General features: G+C 35.7%; 1 protein-coding gene across 1 annotated transcript in view; it reads right to left on the bottom strand.

Annotated features, from left to right (window-relative positions):
- The window catches only part of LOC150106699 (sister chromatid cohesion protein PDS5 homolog A-like), a 670,786-nt gene that overhangs the window by 37,119 nt on the left and 609,978 nt on the right, over positions 1 to 23,689 (bottom strand). Inside the window, exons 31-32 of the mRNA XM_090393290.1 lie at positions 23,386 to 23,475; positions 14,666 to 14,758 (exon numbers count right to left, since the gene is read on the bottom strand). Coding sequence (XP_090249416.1) covers positions 14,666 to 14,758; positions 23,386 to 23,475 — 183 coding nt within the window. The remainder of the gene's footprint in view (positions 1 to 14,665; positions 14,759 to 23,385; positions 23,476 to 23,689) is intronic.

Raw genomic sequence — 23,689 nt, 5'->3', positions numbered from 1 at the left:
GAGGTTTGAGACACTTCATACTCTATTGGAGAAGTTGTACTGGAGGAAGTAGGGAAGGAAGGAGTGATAACAAGGGGCCATCCCTGAAAGTTACGAAAGGAAGCTGTAAGCAAGATTACGAGGAGTTATTTCTTTGCATGGAGGGTGGTTGAACAGTGTAATGAATTGCCTGATAAGGTGGTGAGAGCGAGAATGGTCAATGAGTTTAAGGAGTGGAATGATAGACTTTATGTTTCCTAAGAAGGACCTTCTGCACGATGAGTCTTTTGACTCCATGGAGGCCTGAATAATAATAATAACATTTCATTTATAGAACACTGTATAAAAATTCTTTTTTTATCCAGTGTCCAATACAAAAAAAAAAAAAAAATGTTAGTAAGTGTTGTTGTGATACTTGATCTGTTAATGATAAAATCATTAGTAAGACAAAAGAAGCCTGCTCAAAAAACACACCCAATTTCATCATGATTAAAATTAGCCTTTCACCAGGAAACTAAAATCTAGCTGCAATGGCATGAACTCAATGAATTATAACAATTTCTACTCTATACATAATTTTATGTAACACCACTACTATAAAATATGTTTGCAGTCTTTCTATCTGTGAGGGAAAAGCAGGAAAAACTAACTGTAAACAGGAAAAAATAACTGCACCATGAAAGTGTTTATTCATACACACAAGTTTATCTTCTCTCTTTCCTCTATTTGCTGATCCCCACCTCCAAAATATATTTCTTTATTAAAAATTTCCTTATACAAACACATAACACAACATTAACATGCCCAACAGCACTAAAGTACTTATAATGGGTCACTTAAAGGATAAAAAGCTCTAGATAACTGTAAGAAACATTCAGAAATAACCAGAACTTTTGACCAACGTTGAATCCTCACCTTAGCACAGTACACTCTTATCTTATTAAGTATTTACCTGGATAATAAATAGATGAGGATGGGTGCCAGCAAGTTTGGACTCAAACAACAGATATTATGTATTCGCTTAATATAATAGGGAACCGGGACCAGTTAATAGAACAAATTCAGCATTAGAAGAATTGGCACCAGCAATGTAATAAGTAACAATGGATGAAGTGGAACTTTAGAATTAACCAAAGAATTAGAAAAGTACCAAAATACAAGGGTTAAAAATGAGAGAAGTTTCAATTGATATTACTGTAGATGAGGTAATGCTAAATAATGCCTATAAGGTGTTATATGTTCAGGGGAAAAGGATGGGGAAGCTATAGTATTCAACATTAAACATGAAGATGAACTCTGTGTGATTCTAACATGGAGCGAGAACTCCATTTATTTCTACAAAAAACCAACAATTTACATCCTTGAATTAAATTTACAATAGAAAAAGAATTATCAAGAGGAATTTCCTTTTTTTGGACATGCATATCAAATGGGAACTGATGGATCACTTTCGACTTCTCTCCACCAAAAACTGACTTCTATAGGTTGTTATATTCATAATGCATCTGCTCATTATTAATCTGAAAAGTAGAGTATTATAAAATCCTCAGTGCCTAGAGCACACAAAATTTGTTTCTTTAAATGATTTCTGCAACAAGAACTGGAAATTATCAAACAAATGGGTTTTACTAAATGGATACAACCCTAAAATAACACAGAAAATAATTACCCCCCACACACACACACGGCATCCAAGGTAAGTAGTACCCACAGAACTCATTAAGGGCATTTCTGAACATGTAGCAATTATAAGGAATGACTTCAAGCCCATCAACCAAATTCATAATCTTCTTAATCCTAATGATCGTCCTTTCTATCCCTAAAGTTTGGGAAATTGTCATCTCAATTGTCTTAAGTAGTTTTATTTATTTTTATTTTTTTTAAAGCCCAATAATGCTTTTATCCCAACTAACATGTAATTGCACATATAGAGGGATCCTAATGTAATTAATGTACACTACTATTTCTATTCAAATTTCACTACTGTTGTTCCATACATACATTGATGATGCCTTACAATATGCAAGATGAAATATTTGTACAATAAACAATTTTTATGCACTATATGTGTGATTATATAATCATCTATATAAATCACATTATGAAGGAATGCAGCAGAATCTGATATCAAAATCAGCCTTTACTCAGAACATCTACTTCTAAATAAATCTAATACCAAGTGATTAAGACTAATCAAACTGAATAACTTAAACAAATCTGGTATGAAAATCAGTAATAAAAAAGAAAATCTAGGAAAAATAGACAGAAATATTGAGAACATCAGCTGCATTCTCCGTAGAGAATCTACTTATAGAAGAAATAAAATATTTTTGCTATTTCTTCATAAAATTATAACTCTAGACCCCCCCCCGATTATATGGACTCCCAAAAATACATAAACAAAATGTGCCATTGCGTCCCATAGTGGATGGCATTGATTCCCCCACATATAAATTAGCCAAACATTTAGCCAAAACGCTCACACACTACACTGGCAACACACCATCACACATAAAAAACTCAGCCCACTTTAAAGCCAGTATAGAAAACCTCACACTCCAACACACTGACATAATGGTCAGTTTTGACGTCTCCTCCCTATTCACTAATGTCCCACTTAAAGAAACCCTTGAGCTCATCCAAGCCAAGTTTCCTCCCGATATCTCAGCCCTATTTCAGTTCACAATGAACTCAGGCTATTTCGTTTGGCAAGGAAAGTTCTACAAACAGATAGAGGGGACAGCCATGGGTTCACCACTTTCCCCACCCTTGGCCAATTTCTTTATGGAGACATTTGAAGAGAAAGCCTTAAACTCCGCCCCACAAAAACCCACTATTTTTCGTTATGTGGATGATGTGTTTGCCATTTGGCCACATGGCTCAGACACACTCCACTCCTTCCTAACACACTTAAACAACCAACATCCCAGAATCCAGTTCACCTTAGAAAAAGAGGAAAACAACACCCTCCCCCTTCCTAGACACTTTAATCACCCGCCAGCTTGATGGATCTTTGGTTTTCTCTGTTTACAGAAAACCCACCCACACTGGCAGATACATTCACCAGCAATCCCCCCCCCCCACAACAATATGGTGTGATAAAAACACTATATAACAGGGCAAAATTAATCTGCTCAGATGACAAGGCCCTGACTATGGAACTAAACCACATCCTCAACACTTTCTTAGCCAATGGCTATAACCCCAAAAAAATCCAAAAAATACTAAAACCTATAAACCACAACCCCCCCCCCCCTCCACAATAAAGACTACACCAAGTCTATCACTATCCCCTACATCCAAGGCATCTCTGAAAAAATAACTAATATCCTCAAAAAATATGACCTTACTTCCTGTTACAGACCATATAAAAAGTTGGCATCCCTTATCCGCTCTACCAAAGACCAACCACTTCCCCTAGACCTACCTGGTGTATACCAGGTCCCTTGCAGCTGCAAATTGTCCTACTTTGGCCAAACAGGCAGAACAACAAATATCAGGATTTCAGAACACCAAGACTACATCCGTTTTCACCAGTACAGCCGCTCTGGGTTGGCAGACCATGCCTTAGATACCCATCATAAAATTCGTTGGAAGAAAACAAAAATAATCCATCGCGCAAGTTTAAATACGAAAGATTATTCAAAGAATCTTCAGCAGCTCTAAAAAACGTTCCTAACCTCAACAAATTTGGGTGCATGAAACTGCCCCAAATTTGGGAGACTTTCATTATGAGAACTTCAGCCCAACTGCCAAGACTACCAAATTAGCCCGTAAGAGGGCACCATTAGGACTTTAGGAACAAAAGTAGTTTCTTACTTTCTTCCTCATTTGCTTTGTTAAGTTCCTTAGTGCACATACCATATCTTTATGTTCCTGAAGATGGCAATGTGACATTGCCGAAATATAGAAATGATTCATTAAAGTTATCTTTAATTAAAATACTTCATATGCGTTGTTAATTCCGTAAATTAATTACCAGTTAAAGACTTCCTTCAGTCACTTTATCATAAGTGCTCTATTTCAGTGCCTTTTTTTTATAGGTACTTTCATGGGCACTGCTCTTCTGAATTGGTCTGCTACAATTCCGAAACTTTCTTCTGACCACAGAACTAGAAAACAGCCACTGGCAAACACCCATACCCTATCCAACTTCGAATACACCAAATTAACTTCTCACCAGCTTCATTCATTCCATTCATCTCTATTCTTTGGAGCAAACTCCCCCCATACTGCTTTTCCCATTGAGTATAACATCCCACTCTTTAAGAAACACATCGACAGGCTACATTTTCCTCCTTAATCATTTGCCCACACATGGCATTGTAATGTTATAGGTCTTGTGACCTTTCTTGCATGGGGTCAAAATCAGTCATTTTTTGTTAAAGTGAAAAATTAATATTGATATAGATAATAGAATGAGGAAAGCTAGTGTACTGGGGAGTTGTGGTAGATTAAACTTCGGATAATGACTTCTTCAAAATACTAAACTAGGAATACATAACACAGTGTTCAAATAGTTCAGAATTTGCTTTTCAGCTGTTTCCAATTCTTCATGTTAAAAGAATTGGGAAATTCTAATTGATATATTTAATACATTTTCTGCATGTTGTGAGAAAGTGTCCTTCCAGTAATGTGTAAAAATGTACCACACTTATAGAAATAAATTTATCTGTCAAGTTGCAAGCTTATCGCTGTATGGATACTGCATAATATACTGTATTTTATTAGACAAAATGAAATGGTTTCATTGCTGCCGTTTTCAGTACACAGAGTATGAGCACATTTCAGCTCTCTTCTTTTCTTCCGTAGTCCTAAATGGACCATTGGGTCACTCATGGCTGGTAGGTGATATTCTTTGTTAGCCTCCTCCAATTATCTCAGTCTCTTGTTCTTGATGTCAGTTAAGAAAGGGAAGAATTTGCCCATTTTTTGATGTTATCAGTGCATTTTAATCGAGGTCGGCCCCTAACCCTTGATCCAAGAACGATTCCTTCTAGTGCTTGTTTTGGAATGGCATTAGCCCTCTCCACGTGTCCAAAACATTTCATCTGTCTTCTTCTTCTGATGACTGTCAGAATATTTTTTCCTTTTTTCCCCAGTCTATTGAATCAACCAGTTTTCAGACATTTTCATTGGTTTCATGAGTGGTATAGGGAATTCTCAAAAGTCTTCTGTAAGTTTTCATTTCAAAAGAATGGAGTCTCCTCTCTTTTTCCCTCCATCAAGTCCAGGTCTCACAACCACACTATAGGATAGAATTCACTAAAGTGTCAATTAATCTTAGCCTGGTTGTGATTGCTATTCTGTTATCTCTCCATAATGGTTTTAACTTCTGTAGGGCCACGGTTGCCTTAGCAATTCAGTATTTAATGTCGGTTTTTGAGAGACCATCTTGACTCAACGTACTTCCTAGATAAGTGAACTTGTTTACATTCTCAATTTGTTTATTGTCAATTTGTATCTTTGAGAGTTCAATGTCTGATTTTGAGGTTATCGCTGTTTTTGTTTTTTGTAGGTTTATGTACAATCCATATTTTTTTAATGTTCCGAAAACGCGGCTGGTTATCTCTTGTAATTTTTCTTCACTTTCTGCTAGAAGATTAATATCATCTGCAAAACGTAAGATGTTTATTTTCAGTTCGCCAACTACTATTCCAGTGTCATATTCATGAAGAGCTTCATCTATGACATATTCCAGAAAACAATTAAAAAGAAGAGGGGGACAAGATACATCCCTGTCTTACACCCCATTCTGCCCAGAACGATTCACTACTGTAATTTTTAATTTCAGTTCTTATATCAGATGAGGAATAAAGAGATTTAATAATCCTAATGATTTTATTGTCTATACCATAATATTCTAAAATTTTCCATAATGCCTCGTGCCATATTGAGTCAAAAGCTTTTTGAAGATCTAAAAAGTTGTGACAGATTATTTTGTTATGTTCTATGTATTTTTCACCTACTATGTGTATTGTAAAAATATGGTCGATTGTACTTCTGGACTTCCGGAAACCTGCTTGTTCATCTGATAGTCTGCTTTCTATTTTCTTTTCGATTCTTGACAATAACATTTTTAACAGTATTTTACTTGGATGGCTAATAAGGCTTATTGTTCTATAGTTGCTACATTTATTGCTATTTCCCTTTTTAGGAATAGGTACAAGGACAGAAGTCCGTCAATCAGAAGGCCAAGTCTCTGTGTTCCATACATCCTGAAATAAATTTAGCAAGGTGTCTATGATGATGTCGCCTCCTTTGCATATCAGTTCCATTGTAACACCATCAATTCCAGGTGATTTTTCTATTTTTCAGGAGATAACTGCTGCAATGACTTCTTCTTTTAATATTGGGTAATCTCCTTCCTCTGAACCTCCTGGCAAAATTCCGTCCAAAATATCATCAGTCAGTTGGGGGTCTTTTTGAAAAAGCTTGGTTGCGTAACATTTCTACCTATCAACTATTTTCTGGTTATCCGTGATAAGAGTTCCATCTTCATCTTCTATACTTTTTAATTATTTATTTACGTCCTCTTCTATATTTTTGCATTCATCTAGTATCCATAAGTTTCTAGCGTGTTTGACTTCTTTTTTTATAATCTTGGTAATATTTTTATACTGTTCTCTATTGCTATCACTATTAATATGAGATTTAAAATTTCTTCTTTCGTCACACAGGTCCAAAATATTTTTGGTTATCCACAGTTTATTGACTTTCCTTTCGTATCCAAAAATTTCTTCAGCTGTTTCAGTTATCTTTTGAGAGAAGTATTTGGTTTTAGATTCAATATTATTATATTTTTTGAAACTTGTGTCAAAAATTTGTTTTAATTTGTGTTTATATAATGTATTTATTTGGGGATCTTTTAATTTTTTTATATTATATCTTTTATTGTGGTCACTGCCAATGTCGGCTCCAGGAAATGATCTGGTTCTTGTGAAGTTGGAGTTTTTAAATTTTGTGCTCACAAGGATAAAGTCGATTTGGTTGTATGTTTTACCATCAGGAGAAGTCCATGTCCATCTTCAGGAAGGTTTATGGGGAAATAAGTGTTAGTAATGGTCAGTTTATTTTTTGAAGCAAAATTGATCAATTCAAAACCTATTTGTCTTCCCATAGCCATATGGTCTGACAAATTGGAGAAAATCCTTACTGATGTCTGTTCCAATTTTGGCATTCCAATCGCCCTGTAGAATCAAAAGGTCTTTTCTATTCGCTCTACCTTTTATTTTTCTTCCATCCTAGCATATGCAATTATTCAACAATCGTACTAATCTGAAAGGGCATCTGAGTCTCAATCGTTTAAACAATTATAAGCACAGAACTAATGGAATTATGATAATCACTGAGCTTATGGTGAGCTAATGTTAACCTGAAGAGTAGATAACTGAAATACCTACTTACAAATTAATCAGCAATTTCAATCAACCAAATTTTTATACTGGATACTATGTAATTACTATATTAATATAATCTCTTAGCTTCAAAGTCATTTCATTAAGATCCATTGAATTTCCCTGCTCATGAAGATGCCACAGAACACAAAACATATTCAATGAGTCAAGTAAAACAAAAATCTTTAAGGATAAATGCCAAAAATGAATTTGAAACACAGAAATTAATTTAGCAATTTGTTACTCAGTATTCTGCTGTGTTTAATGAATTAGCATTAAAGTTTTAAAACATTTAAATTAAAAAAAATAAAAATTAGAAAGTTTTCTTGATATGATACTGATATCTAACATTGATCTTTTCTGGTTGATTAGATTAAACACTGATTCACTTACGTTTCAATAATACTCTCTGGATTTAAATCAGAACAATTATTGAACTTATCAGTTTTGTATTCACCACTCTTTCTCCCTTTGTTATGCTAAATATTTAAAAAAATTGTTTCTTGTAAGAGAAAATATGTGGAGAGTGGCATTTTGAAATAAATTTTACTCACCTGAATGATGAACACCAAAGGTTATTTCACAGATATAATTTTCGACTCCATCATACTGATCCTTTATTGTCAGCAAATTTTTAGTCTGTAGAAGAGCTTTTATAGTTGACTATTCATAGTAAACCCTACAAAGTGTAATCTTGCTCTTTCATCCAAGAAATGTATTCGTACAACAGAGGCAAGATACTTCATTCATCCAAGGAATCAGCATGAAGCAGTGATGAAAATTGCATCTTACAACTGCATTTATTGTCTATTGTCATTGTGAGATGATAACAGCCATGTAGCAAGGTTTAGATGTTGGCTATTATTCATATTATACTTTATTTCATGATATTAACTAACAACATTACATAAGAACAAAATAAATTGAGTATTTTATTACCTAATTAGATTATTACCTAAGCAATATCTAGATGCACATTAATTAATACAAAGTATAAACAAAACCCTGTCTAGTTTATTTTGTTTTTATATGATTTGTTATGTAATACCATAAAGTAAGTAATAACATCAGATGATTACAGATTCGATGAAGTACAAAATTTATTTTCCTTATACAATATACAATACTGGAACAAGTTTGGAAAGGATATTATAAACAGTGAGTTACACAATATCCATTTTGGAACTGTGGCAGAGAAGATGCTAGAAGACTGGGAAATGCAATTTTTTTTCTCTACTTATCATAAAGAGCAACTAGTGTGGTTAATAAATGGTATGGATCTGTTGATTTCAGACTGTTGTAAATAAGACAATCATTGATACTGTCACTTAAGATTATTTAATTATATATATATTCTAGTTTCTTATGATGAATGTATACTGTAAAGTGGTGAAAAAAAACCATTTTCACTTTTCTGTTATGAAAATAGAAATTATTCATTAAGATCATTATATTAAAAAAATTATTGTATTCTTTAATTGCCTGTTACTTGCACAGGCGATTTTCTTGTTAACGTTTCACCATTCACATGCTATCAGTGGGAGAGAATTTTAAAAAAAGTCTGAATTGGAATTACAGTAAATATAATTAAATCACAATGAAAATCATAAACATTTTATATTAATTCAATGAATTTGACTAACAGAATACAATCCATCTGTCAGAAAGCAAAAATTCATCAGTGAAGCTAAACCCAACTAACAGAGATGTATTTGCAATAAAGAGACATTAGAAGTGTCTTAAGTGGAGGAATTATTGCAATCAGCAATACCAGAAGATGAAAATAAAAAAAAAGTGAGAATATGCATTAGAAGAATATTCTAGATCAGAAATGTGATCAGACACCAGAAATGACAGAAAAATTGTCTCAAATATTTCAACATAGATTTGAAATATTTGAGAAGACATCTTCTTGAGGGATACCACAAACAGTACTAACATTTTTCAAATGAGATGCAAGTCTATCACTGAACTAGAATCTTAGTGTCAATCCTAAGAATGGAAATAAAAGATATAATCTGTTTCATGGCAAACAAGCCAAGTCAGCAAAACTCTTAGCAACCTTCTTTTGGGACTATTATTGTGAGTTTTCCCATGTAATAATCAAGAATAGAAGTTCTCTATATTTATTCAAAGGATATAGGGAATAGGGAAAGTCTGGGCTCTCTAACCTGAAATCATAGCCCTTGACCCACCCATCATGATTTGATGTTAGACCATATACTATTTTCTATAGAACTTTTTTTTTAAACATTAGACCATTCATGAAATTTCCAACTCTGTGGAAAGGCTTATGTGTTCATCGCACATGCTGATTGTATTTTAACGGTATAGATGCGAACACAGATTGATAAGAAAATAACTATTTATTAACTTAAATGCTAATATTTTGCTGATATTATATCCAGCATCTTCAGAGCACACAAACAAAGTTTGCTACAGTAGCGAGACAACCACAATCTGGTGTAAAAGTGGGACTAGTATGAGTAATTGTAGCTTGCAACACAAAGACTAAAGTCCTAATTAGGCACCATGTAAGTTAAAATAAAAAAAAAAAAAAAGTCCAAAGTTTTGAAAAAACAAACAAACAGATATTAATTTGGTTTTAGGATGACTGTCTTCCAAATCTTTGGTAGATTTATACAGTCATACTTGTTGAGGTTTTATGTTTCAAGGCTTCTGTTGATTCTAGGAACAACCTCTCTGACTTGTAAAAGCTTCTGTGCAGTCCTTTTGTTTTTTTCCAATTGATCCTGTGTGCAGGGGTATCCAAAGCATGGTCTGCCAGAACCGACTTGCCATAGCGAAAGTGCCGGATATATTTTCCATTAAGATTGGTTCATTGAGCCAGATGTCCACAGTCTGCTAGACCATGCTTTGGATACCGCTGAACACAGGATCAATTGGAAAAAAACAAAAGTACTGCACAGAAGCTTTTACAAGTCAGAGAAGGTTGTTCCTGGAACAACAGATGCCGTGAAACATACTCCAAACCTCAACAAGTATGGCTGTATAAATCTAACAAAGATTTGGAAGACAGTCATCCTAAGACCAAATTAATATCTGTTTTTTTTTTCCCCAAAAAAAACTTTGGACTACTGTTTTTTTTTTTTTTTTTTTAACACTTAGATGGCGCCTAATTAGGACTTTAGTCTTTGTGTTGCAAGCTACAATTACTCATACTAGTCCCACTGTTACACCGAATTGCAGTTGTCTCACTACTGTAACAAACTTTGTTTGTGTGCTGTGAAGATACTGGATATGATACCAGCGAAATATTAGCATTTAAGTTAATAAATAGTTATTTTCTTATCAATCTGTGTTTGCATCTTTACCGTTAAAATTTGATCAATATGAAATTTCCAAGTTTGTGTAGACAATCATGTTAATTCTAGACATAGGTCCAAGTGACTCAAAACTAAAAACCATACATTTTTTTCCAAAATTCTTTTTGCATCTGGGTTCAATGTTGGAAAATTATTTAGAATCAAGGTAGAGACAGAGAATAATGAGTTTAGGTAACTAACATCTGCATAAAAACTAATTTTACTTAAGTATTTCCAGTTTCATGAAGGTCAGCAATAACAAGACAAAGACAATGAAAATAGGCAGAAGCATTGAAAATATCAACTGCACTGGGAATGGAGAACCTATAGAACAAGTAAAACATTTCAACTACATAGGCATAATTTTAAGTGAAGATTGTAAACTCATCACTCCTTGTCTCAGCATCTCCCATAATGCAAAGCACATCTCCTTGCAGACATGTATAATGCTATGCATTAAGGGAAAGGCCACTACCCAGACTGGTTTAGACATTTATTGAGATCTCATCAGTGGGAGCCAGACCCCGAGGTGGTGATACTTAGGTGGAAGCAATGGTAGTGACCCTTCCCTTAATGCATAGCATTATACATGTCTGCAAGGAGATGTGCTTTGCATTATGGGAGATACTAAGACAAGGAGTGATGAGAGCTTGGTCCACCTTTACCACGAGTTGTCTCAGTCCTGAAGATACTTCAGGCGCAAACTTTGTTTGCTTACACTTGGATAAAGGATTAAACTAAATTTATTATAGTCTAACCAAGGGGGAAAAAACTTCCAAGGTGGCATCAGTGGCAATATCATATTAAAAACAATATATTAGGAAAGAACTTAACATTGCTAGCATTCAGGAATGTATTAACAGAGCTAATCTCAGGTGGTATGGTCACTTAAACAGAATAGAAGAGGGAAAGATTAGCAAAACAAGTGTTCTCTGCCAGGTTGGCAGGAAAAAGATCCAGAAGAAGACCAAGATATAGGTGGATTGATACAGTAAAAAAGTGCATTAGAAGATAGAAATATAAGATCTGATAATGTTGGAGTCTTGACAGGTAATAGATTGATTTGGAGGAAAATTGTGGATAGGAATTTTTTTTTAAAATTTAATTTAATTTTTTTTTTAATGTTGGGCACATATACAATCGGAAGGAGAAACTTGTTTACATTTGATTTAAAAGCCTGTATGTTGTATTCCTGGGAAATACGTCAGGGAGGAGGACTGTTCCAGTACAGCAGTAGCAATGATGAAGGAGGAGGAAAAGAAACTTGTTCTATGGGTTTCAAGGTGTACTGTGAAAGGATGTTGGGCATCAGCTGTATGTGTTCCGATGGGCTTAGTACAGAGTAGGGGGAATTATTGAGTCTATTTCAGATGAACATTTCCCATGGAAATATTTATAGAATACAAAAATTGCAGAGACCAAACATCTATGTGAGAGTGAGGGGAGCAAGTTGGTAAGAGGTGGGTCATTTATTAGTCTAATTGATCTCCTTTGTATTGAGTCAAGCATTTTGAGGGAGGTTTTAGGAGCCCCACTCCAAATGTGAGAGCACTATTTGATAGCTGGGCGGATTTGCGATTTGTATAAGATTAAAAGCCGTTTAGAGGTGAAGTAACATCTTGAGTGAAAGAGAAAAACCTAGTTTTTTGGAAGCTGAGGATGCAATGGTTGTGATGTGTTTATGCCAGGAGAGGCTTGAGTTCAGGGTAATTCCAAGTGTTATCAAAAATAATGCTGGGGGAAAATGGTTCTTTTTTTGTGAGAAATAAGACAGAACTGGTTTTTACTAGCGTTGAAGTTGACGAGGTTATCTGAGCCCCACTGGAGGATGGCTTGGAGGTCAAAATTAACAGCAGTGGTGGTTAATGCTCTGTGGGTTGAAGTGAGTTGTGTAGAGTAGGGTTTGTTAAATGAAAGGGAGGAGCGCAATGTGCTGTCGTCTGCAAAACATACGTTTTCAAGGACTACATACGTTTTCACCAATACAGCCACTCTGGTCTTGCTGACCATGCGCTGGATACCTGCCATTGAATACGGTGGAAGAAAGCCAGGATAATACACCATAGCAAATACAAATATGAAAGGCTTTTCATGGAATCAGCTTCAACCCTAAGAAACGATCCAAACCTCAACAAATTTGGCTGCATGAGACTGCCTCAAATTTGGGAAACCTACATCAGAAGACCTTCAGCCCAATCGCCCAAGAATACCAACACTGCCCGCTAGAGGGCACCATCAGGACTTTAGGAGAAATAATAGCTTCCTACTTCTTCCTCGCTTACTGTTTTGTTGTGCCTGCGTGCATGTGTCTTGTACTTAAGTTCTTGAAAATGGCAACGTGACGTTGCCGAAATATTAAAGTATATTAAAATTTATTTTAATGTATATCCTAGTACGTTGTAATTTCCTTAAATTATATAGTGAAAATATAATCCATCGTGTTAACCTCATAATTCTTAATAATGTATTCTTTTAATTTTAGCTTTTTCATATTTCTAACAGAATACACAACATTCTACTATCTTTGGCTTCCAAACAGTAACACCATACACTTATCAACACAAAAACTGGTAGTACTATTCTTCTGCCAATCCATACATAATTTTTTTTTTCATCACTTGTTCCTGGAGAGGTACATACCAGTGTTTCAAAACTCTTTTCAATTTTGCAGTATCTACAAACAATATCTCTTCTAATTAAGCCTCTACCATTAAAATTTATATATATGTTAAATATTATTAACATACAAGTTTGCCAACCTGGCTGACAGAGGTTATTGTACTCATGTCTACTCTCCAGGTTTAAATCATAATGTAGCATGGATATGTTATTATTGTTATTACATGGACAATTTATTACATTTCCTGGTGAGAGATCACAACTGCCTTTACAGGAAGCATGAAGTGGCTTGAAAAATTTACATGTTTGGTTCTCAAGGGCAGGATTTCTGAATTATGTAAAAATAAATAAAAAATATTAAAAAAATCACCTTACCCCACCCAGAGTATTAATGTACTATAGGTTCACAACCTTCTGTGGGAATGAGCCACAAAAAAATTAAAAATAAAATAAAATAATAATAAAAATAGTGGCCTTAAAACAGATCTCTGTGACACTGCTAGTACCTTCATCATTTCTAACACTGCTTCTCCATACACCACTTACTGATACCCACTGGACAGTCAATCTCCTAATACATTAATCTGTTATTCATTCCCTTTTGACCCAACTTAAACACCATCTAATATGTGGTAATCTGTTAAGCACCTTTAAAAAATTTAAATATATTACTGTATATAAATCTCCTTTGTCCAACGCACTGTCAACCTCAAAGTAAATTGATTAAGGGGAGCATGTGTATTCGCACTCTCTTCTCTTCTCCTACATATAATCCTGTTGAACCCAAATGTCGCAAGATTCTCCAAAAGCCTAACCTCAAGATACAAAAAATCAGTATACAATTTGAATCCTCAATTTTGCCATCATGCTTGTATATTTTATCCACATTTTTTTTTTTTTTAAACCTTCTTTGTCACTGTTTGCACTAGAGATGGATAATAGTATCACATTAAAACTCTCATCAAAACTGTCTTTGAAAAATAGTAGAGTTCTATTTAGCAGTAGGATTGTTGGAAACTTTGAGAGTTGTTTTTCTTAAATATCCAAGTTCTCTCTTTCAGTAATTTGTAATAAAGGTTTTCAAAGTGTAAGAATTATTTGAAAATAAAGCATGCAGCCTGCTATAATAATAATGAGTAACTGACTACAAGACCCATTCTTAAATCCTCATCCTCCTGATTTTTCATCAGGATGAGAACATATGCAAGTCCCCCCCCCCCCTTCTAAAACTACTCATTTATCTAAGGCATTAACTTGTAATAATAAACAAATTTATGACACATTATTTAATAGTGAATAATTGTTTCAAATGTAATCTTAGTAAATTCCATTAATATGAATTACCCATTTCTTGGTCTAACAGGAGATAATGGAACATGTGAGGACGTGGACCTTCCATTTGGCTTGACAACCACTGCAACTTCTTCTTCTTGTGCTCTATAGAATGGGGATATAACCACGTGAATTTTAGAGCCATAATCAGTATAAGTTAATACAAAATGAAAATCTGGTATATACTGCTTGGAAAAAAGTCAATGGGCATTCCCATGAGCAAGATCTATTGTGCCATGTAAGTTACGTGTTTATAGCCAATATAAATTGGAGGAGTATGATGCTCTCAAGTCAGTGCAACTGTGTCCAGGTGAAATAGCTGCGAGAAGGGAACTGACAGAGTTTGAAAGAGGCATTGTGATAGGATGCCATGTTGCAGGCCTATAAGTTCAGCAAATTGTCAACAAATTAGGCCATCCCAGGTCAACAATCAGTGATACCATACCGAAATGGAAGCACAAGGAGTCAATTGCAAGTGCTACCCACAGTGGAAGACACTGTATAGTCACGTGTTCGGTGAGTCTGGAGGACCCACCAGACTCATTGAACACGTGACTATACAGTGCTACAGAGGATAATATGTAAAAATCACCATTCGCTGACTGACACATTTAATGTGAAGTTCTTGGCAACTGGAATATGAATCTGCACAAAAAAAAATCAGAACTGATGCTCACAACATGGGTTTCTATGATTGGACCACAATATGCAAGCCCACATTACCTGAAAACCAACATGCAACATCATCTTCAGCAGTGCAAAGAGTATGTATAAGCTTGGAAAGTTGTGCTATGGAGTGACGAATCACACTACATCCTCTACTGAGCAGATAGACAGGTGTGGGCATGAATGTCTCTTAGTAGAGTGCATAACACCAGCTATGAAATTCAGGTGGCAGTGTGATGGTATATGGTCCTGTCTCTCCTCGTTTGGTCTCGGACCTTTGTGGTGCCACGGACATCGAACTACAAGAGGTATATGAACATTCTAGACAATGCACTGCTTCCTACTTTGTGGTATTCCTATGGAACTGACCACTGTCTCTTTCACCAAGACAATGCACCGTGTTACAAGGGCTGCTGCTCTAACTGCATAGTTTGTGGGCAAGACTGTCACCACACTTGAATGCCTTCCACAGAGCCCCAATTTCAACCCTACTGAACATCTGTGGGATGAACTAGAGTGTCAGGTGAGGTAAAGGGAATCCACCCCACAACCGAGGACCTCATTACATGCCTACAGGAAGAATTGTTCAACATTCCCATTGATCACTATTGTATGCTTGTGGAAAGTATGCCCAACAGGATTGCTGCAGTCATTGCAGCAATCCTGTTGGGTCCTATATCTTATTAAGGTGGACACAATGGCTGTTTATTCTTCACACTATGGTGTCTGTTGACTTCTTTCCAAGCAACAATGTAGCTTGCAATGAAGTATACTAAGATCATTGATTTTTGTGAAGTTATGATATCTCTCTATAAATGTAATTTGTAATTATCTAACAGAATTAAGGATTTACTTTTTTTTTTTTTTCCATTTTTCATCAATAAATCTATTTTAAAATTACTGCATTTTAGACTTAAATGTATATGAAATAAAATTAAATACTTCAAACTAATCTTTGAAGTGGTTGAACATTTCAAATCATATGGATTAAAGAAGCAGAATCAGAATATACTATTCTTACTACTGTCTAAATAAAAATACTAAATGAAGACATTACAATAGAGGTGAAGGAGTAATAGTCTTTTCTCAGTAGTCTTTAACAGAATTAATTAACTGTATTAATAATGGTACAATTATGAAAATAGTAGGGATGATGCTGGATCATGCCTTATTTCATGTAATATACATTCATTATATTGTGTATAGACTGTCCTTAGTCTTTCTTTTCTTCAAGCTCCTTCCCCAAATGCTATTAGAGTATTCAAGGGATATCTTTTATTTTACTATATTTTCATCTGATGCAGTTGGCTGAATTTCTAAGTTGCTTTGTTAGTATGAGAGAACTGACCAAATATCCCCTCCCAATAAAGAAATTATTATTATTAAGAGAGACCTCCAGGGAGTCAGGGACTCATCGGGGAAGGCCACATACTATACACACACCAGCTATCATACGTATTCTTGAATTCATTCACACTGCTTGCGCTCACAACATCCAATAGCAATCATTACAATCATGCACTACCCTATGAGAGAAAAAAGCTAGTCCTCACCCCCATTCTCAGTGGCATTCATTCTCAGCTTCCAAGGATACCCTCTTGTCCTTTCCCCACCCTCCATAAATTGAAAAATTCCATCAACTGAAATCATGTATGATCCTTTCAGAAGTTTGAAAGTCTCGATCATATCATCCCCTCTTTCTCCTGTTTGCTAGTATCTGCAGTCTACAAATTCTCAATCTGTCATCATAATCAGTATTCCATACATGGCCCCTGAACTTAAACTTCCTATCTACTTACACTCCAAGATCCCTAGCCTCATCAGTTTCTTCTAGCATAATCCCACCAATATAATACCACACTGGATATCTAATCATGCCAAAGTCAATGACTTTACATTTACTGACATTGAACTGACATCCATTTTCCCATGCCCACAATTCTAGCCTATTCAAATCATTCTGTAAGTACTACATACCAGGAGCATTCCTGATTACCCCTACCTATCTTTGCATCATCAACAAATAGCTGTATGTTGCTTGTCAAATCCTTTCCAATCTCATTAATGTACAGACTGAATAATAGTGAACCAAGCACTGATCCTTGTGGTACACTACTTTGTGTGTGAACCTGCACAGTGTACCACTGTGCAGGCTCACATACCCAATATACCACTTTTTGATATCTGTCAGTCAGCCATCCTCTTATACATTATAATATTCTATAACCCATACCCATTTTCCCCAATTTATGCAACAGACTAACATGCTGTATTCTGTCCAAAGCCTTAGCAAAATCCAAAAGTATCATTGTGTATCCATTCCCCTTGTCTAGTTCAATGGTAACATTGTTACAGAATGTGAACAAGTTGCTAAAACATGACCTTCCCTTAGTAAACCCATGTTGCTCATTGCAAAGAAGAGATTACTGTCAACCCATTTCTGAATGTGAGCCTTAACCAATTTTTCCAAAATCTTCAACACCACTCCTGAGATACTTATTGGTCGATAGTTGGATACATCAGTCTTTGCATCACCCTTGTGCAATGGAATTACCATACATTCTTTCCATTCCTGTGGAATCTTCCCTATTCTAAGACTCATATTAAACAGCCTGATCAAAGGAATAGCCAGTTCGGCTGAACACTCTTTTAGCACACGTGCTGATATCCCATCAGACCCTATTGCTGAATTCTTATTCAGTTTGTGCAACAGCTCTAATACTTCGTCCTCATACACCTGAGTTTCTTCATCCAGTGAAGAGGTAGCAGTGAGCTCAATGTTGTATACACCAGGTTGATAGCTTTTAACAAAATGGGCACTCATTAGATGAACAACCTGTTCTGCATCTATTAACCTTCATATCATCCGCATTCAGTCAAGTTATTCTTTCATATTCATTCTTTCTTTTACTTGCAGCATATCGATAGAATTCTTGTGGGTTGTCTTTAGCATGCAGAGCCAGTTTCTTTTCATACTCAGACTTTGCTTTCTGTACAATAGTTGTGACTATTCTAGCCCTGCTTGTAATTTTCGTAATAGACATCATCCTTATGCACACTGTATTTGTTCCACATCATCCTTTTCTTATGAATCTATTGCTTAATAAAATTACACATCCATTTGACCCCTACCCTATTTATTCTCTGAACTTTCAGAACACATTCTGATATCGCATCATTTAAGTATTGTTCAAATGCTTCCTATACAATGTCGATATTCTTCCCATTCAGCAACCGATCCCATTCCACTGAACTCAGCACATTCCTCAGTTGGTCATAATTTTGTAGTTCAGCATGTAACCTTTTCAGAATTATTCATAAGCTTAGTCACTTCCCAAGTGAGTACCACATGATCACTGTCACCAACTGAAGGCAGAACTGAAATGCCCACTGATACTAATCAAATCTAACACTCGTTGACCTTGAGTTCCTTCTGTCATATGCTGCTTGAGGAAGTTGTCCTACAACAGCTCAATAAATGCATTTTGAGATTCTAATGCTACCCAATCAATATTTGGATAATTAATGTCTCCTATTATGATTACTCTTTTTGCACTCCTCTTTTCTATTTGGTGATGCATTTCTTCATCACTAGCAACCGATCCACCAGGTCTGTAACAACACCCAACTATGTAATTGATCTTATTAGATTCCACCTCACACCAGATGGCTTCAAACTCAGTGCCACACAAAATACTGTTAGTAGTAGTACTACTACAATCATAGGTTTCAAGTCATCCGATATCATTAACAGCATGTCCCCTCCTCTCTATCTTTTCTAAATATACTGTACCGCTTTACACTCAATACCAGTTAGTATGCTTGATTCTGATAGCCAAGTCTCACTAATGCCTAGTATCTGAGGTCCAGTGGTGCACCCAGAGAGAGAGGGGGGGGACAAGGGGCCTGTCCCCCTCCCCAAAGAAAAAGGATAAAACACTTGAAAAATTTCCAAAAATCTTTTCCGAATTAATAAAATTAATTTTTTAAAATTCATGTTGTGTCATGTCTTCTATTTCTATACTACTTATGAATTAGTGATCATTGCAGATGCTCAGTCATAGGTCGTATGCAATGCATAGTATGTATTAAATAGTCTACTCACCAAGCTCCCCCCCCCCCCAAGATTAAACCCTGAGTGTGCTACTGCTGAGGTGCAAACATATTGACTGAGGCAACAAACTCTACCCCTTTGTTTCTGATACTCTTAGCATTCGTGTACAGACATAATAATTTACCTGCATGTTCCATGTTGTTGTAAATGGAGTTGACAAGAACAGAGTATTAATACTGATCTGGGCTATTATTCAAACAAACAAGTTTTGTTCAGTTCACAAACTTTTTAATATTTTCAAAATGCCATATTGTTTGTGAGGGATGGTAGTATGATGCACCTCCCTGTGTGTCTGTGCATTTGGTATACTTGTAACAGTGAAAGCCAAATAAGGCTGGCATGTGACTAAGCTGCCTAAAGAGGGGGCAGTTATATTTTCTTTATGTAAAGTGAAGAGGATTCTATGATGATGATTGTTTAGATGTACAATGTATTCATGTAGCCAAATGGAGAACCTATTGTTAATGTAGTGTGTATAATGGGAATAAATGATGAATCCATATAGAGCACTCTTTTTAAGATTCTTTTGAAAATTTTTTGAAGAAGCTACTAAGGGAAGGAAAGCAAGAGCTATATCCTCTGCTCTCCTAAGACTGAGATACCAGCAAGAACTTGAGCTTGAAATAGTTCTAATAGCATTAGGTAAACTGTTAATGAATAAGAAGATGACAAAGATGACCATGAGGTTGGTGCTGCTAAAAGTTTTTTAAACACAATTTACAGCTGGCTGAGTTCTTGATGTGTGAGAAGGATAGTGTGTTCTTGATGTGTGAGAAGGATAGTGTCATAATAAGAGAGGATGCTTTGGCAGGATCAATGCCCTGGAGTGAGAATTTGGTTTGTGGATTTTAGCCAATCCATATAGAGGGTGAATATGGTAATGGTAGTGCTGGGGGGGGAGAGGATTTGGAATCATACGGGTTTAGTTTGTCTGTAATCTCCGCAAATCTGAAAATTTATGAATGAAAATAAGACATACAATTAGCTGAGGGATAAAGATCCCCCCCCACACACACACAACTCCCACAGTCGGGATTTTTCTACATGGAAAAACATCAAATATCGTTATCGTAGTGCAATTAACCATCATGCAACTTATCTGGCTGAAATTTTTTTTGATGGTATTTTTGTTTTCTTGGTCATCCTCCAACACAAAATGACATGTCTTTTTTTCAGAAGATCAATATTTTTTTAGGGTATCATTTTCTTCAGGATACACTTTATCCTGAAGCTGAAAGTAATAATGACCTTTATTTTCTGGACTTCCTAATCCTAGATAACCAGATGATGGCCTACAGTTCTCTATATACAGGAAGAAAATGTATACATTGTTATACACCAACTGCCAAAAGTCTGATAATTAAAGCTCTTGTCCACTGAACTAATGTCCTTTTTTGCATCAAGAATTGTTTTAATACTGCAGTTATAGTATTAGGAGTTGTAGAAGAGCAGCAGGATCAGATTAAAAGCTGAAGTCCTAGCAAGATTCAGCAAAAGGTATGCACCCACTCACACATAAAAGGCTAATAACGAGCAATCAGGGAGCGAGATTATTAATAGTGGAGTACTGCTTAAAAAAATGCAGTGATGATTCACAACTTTTCTTCAATACAGTTCTCCAGTGAAGAAACTGCTCTTACATAGGATTTAGTCTTTTCCAGTCAACTGTGTGTTTATGGGGAGTGGAGTAAAAGGATGCTCTAGACTCCCAGATTATTCTAGTTTTATATATATATATATCCCCAACACACAAGAGGTACAAGAACTATAGTACTTCATTAGCATGTGTGAAATGTAGATAAGGAATGAGAAAGAAGAAATCTATTGCCATAAATGAAGAAGAGGAGAAGCAGGTTTGGTGTGTTTACAGTTGTACTGAAAAGGGATGCTGAGTAGCTCTTGTTTTAACAGGCCCAACAACAAGTGAAGGAATGATGTCTGCCAATTCAATGGGGATTGATCATGGAAGTACCCATAGAAGAAACACAAAGCTAAAACAGTGTATCCATGAGGTAAAGGTTGAAGTGAGCTTGTGAGGGATGGGTCATCTACGAGCTGAAATGCTCTCCTCTGGACAGTATTGAGAATTTTTAAGGATGTTCAGATTAGGGATTTGTACAACAGCTTCTTGAGCAGAAAATCATGCCTAGTTTTTTAGAAGCTGAGGAAGCCACTGATGTGATGCATTTGTGCCAGGAGAGGCTGGAAGGAAATATAAGTCCAAAGAGAGATGGTTTGTCCTTGGGACTGTGTTTTGGCAGTGAAGGTGACTGCATTATCCTTGCCCACTGAAGAATGGTATGGAGAAGATCAGTGTTTAAGGTACTGGTTGCAAATGATCATGATATACGGGATGTCATGGTCAAAGGAATAGGATGAATGAAGAGTGCTATTGTCAGCAAAGTTATGAATAGGATTTGCAGTGATTGAGAGTAGGTCATTTATGTATAGAATGGAGGTGGCAAAGCTTGAAGAGAGGGTGCCGTTCACCATGACTCACAGTGAACAACCAGAAAGAAAGCTGGCTATCTAGTTACAGAAGGTGGCAGGTACACCAAAGGAAGGCAGCCTGCAAAGCAGGCCTTGATGTCAAATGCAACTGAAAGCTCTGGAAATGTTAAGGGTGACAACACATCTTTTTCCAAACCTTTCTATATCATGTGTCCAGTGGTGGATGAAGCAGGCTAAGAAATCAGCCATGGATTTGATGACAGAATTTATACTAGTGGTCACTGATTAACCAGTTGACTTCTAGGTAGCAAAGAAGTTGACTATTGATAACTTTCTCCCTTATTTTAGAGAGGATTGAGGCGATAGTAATTGGTCGGTAGGTGAATAGTAAGCTTTTGTCTCCTTTTTTTGGAATGGGTTAGATATGTAATTACTTCCATGAGATGGGATAGGTGCCAACTTAGTATAGAATCTTGAAGAGACAATACAGGACAGGTGTTAGCTCAGGAGCACAACATTTGGATGTTGAAAGTTTTTCACACTTGGTTATAAATTAAATTAAAGATGTCAAAAATTATATTCTTATTTAATCCTTTATCCAAGTGTAAGCAAACAAAGTTTGCATGAGAGGTATCTTCATGACTAGGCTGCTTATAATGTAATGGCTAATGACTTCATATTAATGCAGTATCCAATAATGCAAAGTACACTTCCTTTCATGCGTGTATAATGCTATGCATTATAGGGAGGACCACTATCCAGACTGGCTTTGACCTTTATTAAGGTCTTATCAGCAAGATCAAGACACAGAAGAGATACAAAGGTTGAAGTAATGCAGAAGTCATATAGTGCTAAACATACCTGACTTCAACTTTCAGCTAATCACCTCCAAACAATTCTAGAAATCACATGATGGCTGCCACATTTCACTGCTCATATGCTTCAACTGATAATATTATAACAGTTTCTCTCATTTTTTTTACAATAATTTGTATCGCCCTGGAAGCGAATAGTTCTTGTTTATCCTGTTTATTCACCGCAAGAGATGCCATTCATACCTTGTAGTGAAACAATGGTGTTTTATTTTTTTCTTTCTATTTTTTTTTAAACCGCCAATAAAAACCCACCTCTGTTCACCACTGTATATGTTACTATAAATGACAACAATCCAGTCTTGTAGATCACACTATCCATACATAGCATTAATATGTTATAATTCTGAAACCTCTTATATATAGGAGTGATATGTCAAAATCTTAACTTATTATTGCATTTGTTGTGAAAAAATTACAGCCAACTAAAAATGCTTTTTAATAATGGCCTTCATCTCTCCCAAGACATTATTATAACTTAAGCAGCTGTTAATAATATGCATTCAGGCAATAGTGAATCAATGTAAAGACATGAATATGAATGTCTCAAATCAAATCTGATGGATTTTTTCTAGAATATAGAAAATTTGGAATCTTATATTCAAACAAAGCATTGCATCTACACTTACTTTGCAGCAGCAAGTCGAGCAGACTGTCTTGTGGGCTGTACAGATATGGATTGTTCGCTCCTTGGCAAACTTATCCTAGAATCATTTTGTCTATTAAAAAAAATAAATAAACAATTAAAACAAACCCAAAAGTATATATGAAAATCCTTATAAAGCTACTGCCTTAACAATGCTGTTGAAACTCAAAAAATGATACTAATTATGAGGCCTGAAGTAGCTTATGTACTGGGTCCATAAAGCACTAGCCCATTGAAGACTCCCACTTCCAGACCTATCCATTCGCAGCAAATGAAATTACTAAGAT

This window comes from Typopeltis vanoorti, chromosome 5 (genome assembly GCF_054136105.1).
Source record: "Typopeltis vanoorti isolate ZY-2024b chromosome 5, IOZ_Tvanoo_1.0, whole genome shotgun sequence".
Lineage (NCBI taxonomy): Eukaryota > Metazoa > Arthropoda > Arachnida > Uropygi > Thelyphonidae > Typopeltis > Typopeltis vanoorti.
Note: the sequence above shows the minus strand (reverse complement) of the source record. Positions and strands in the feature narration are given on the sequence as shown.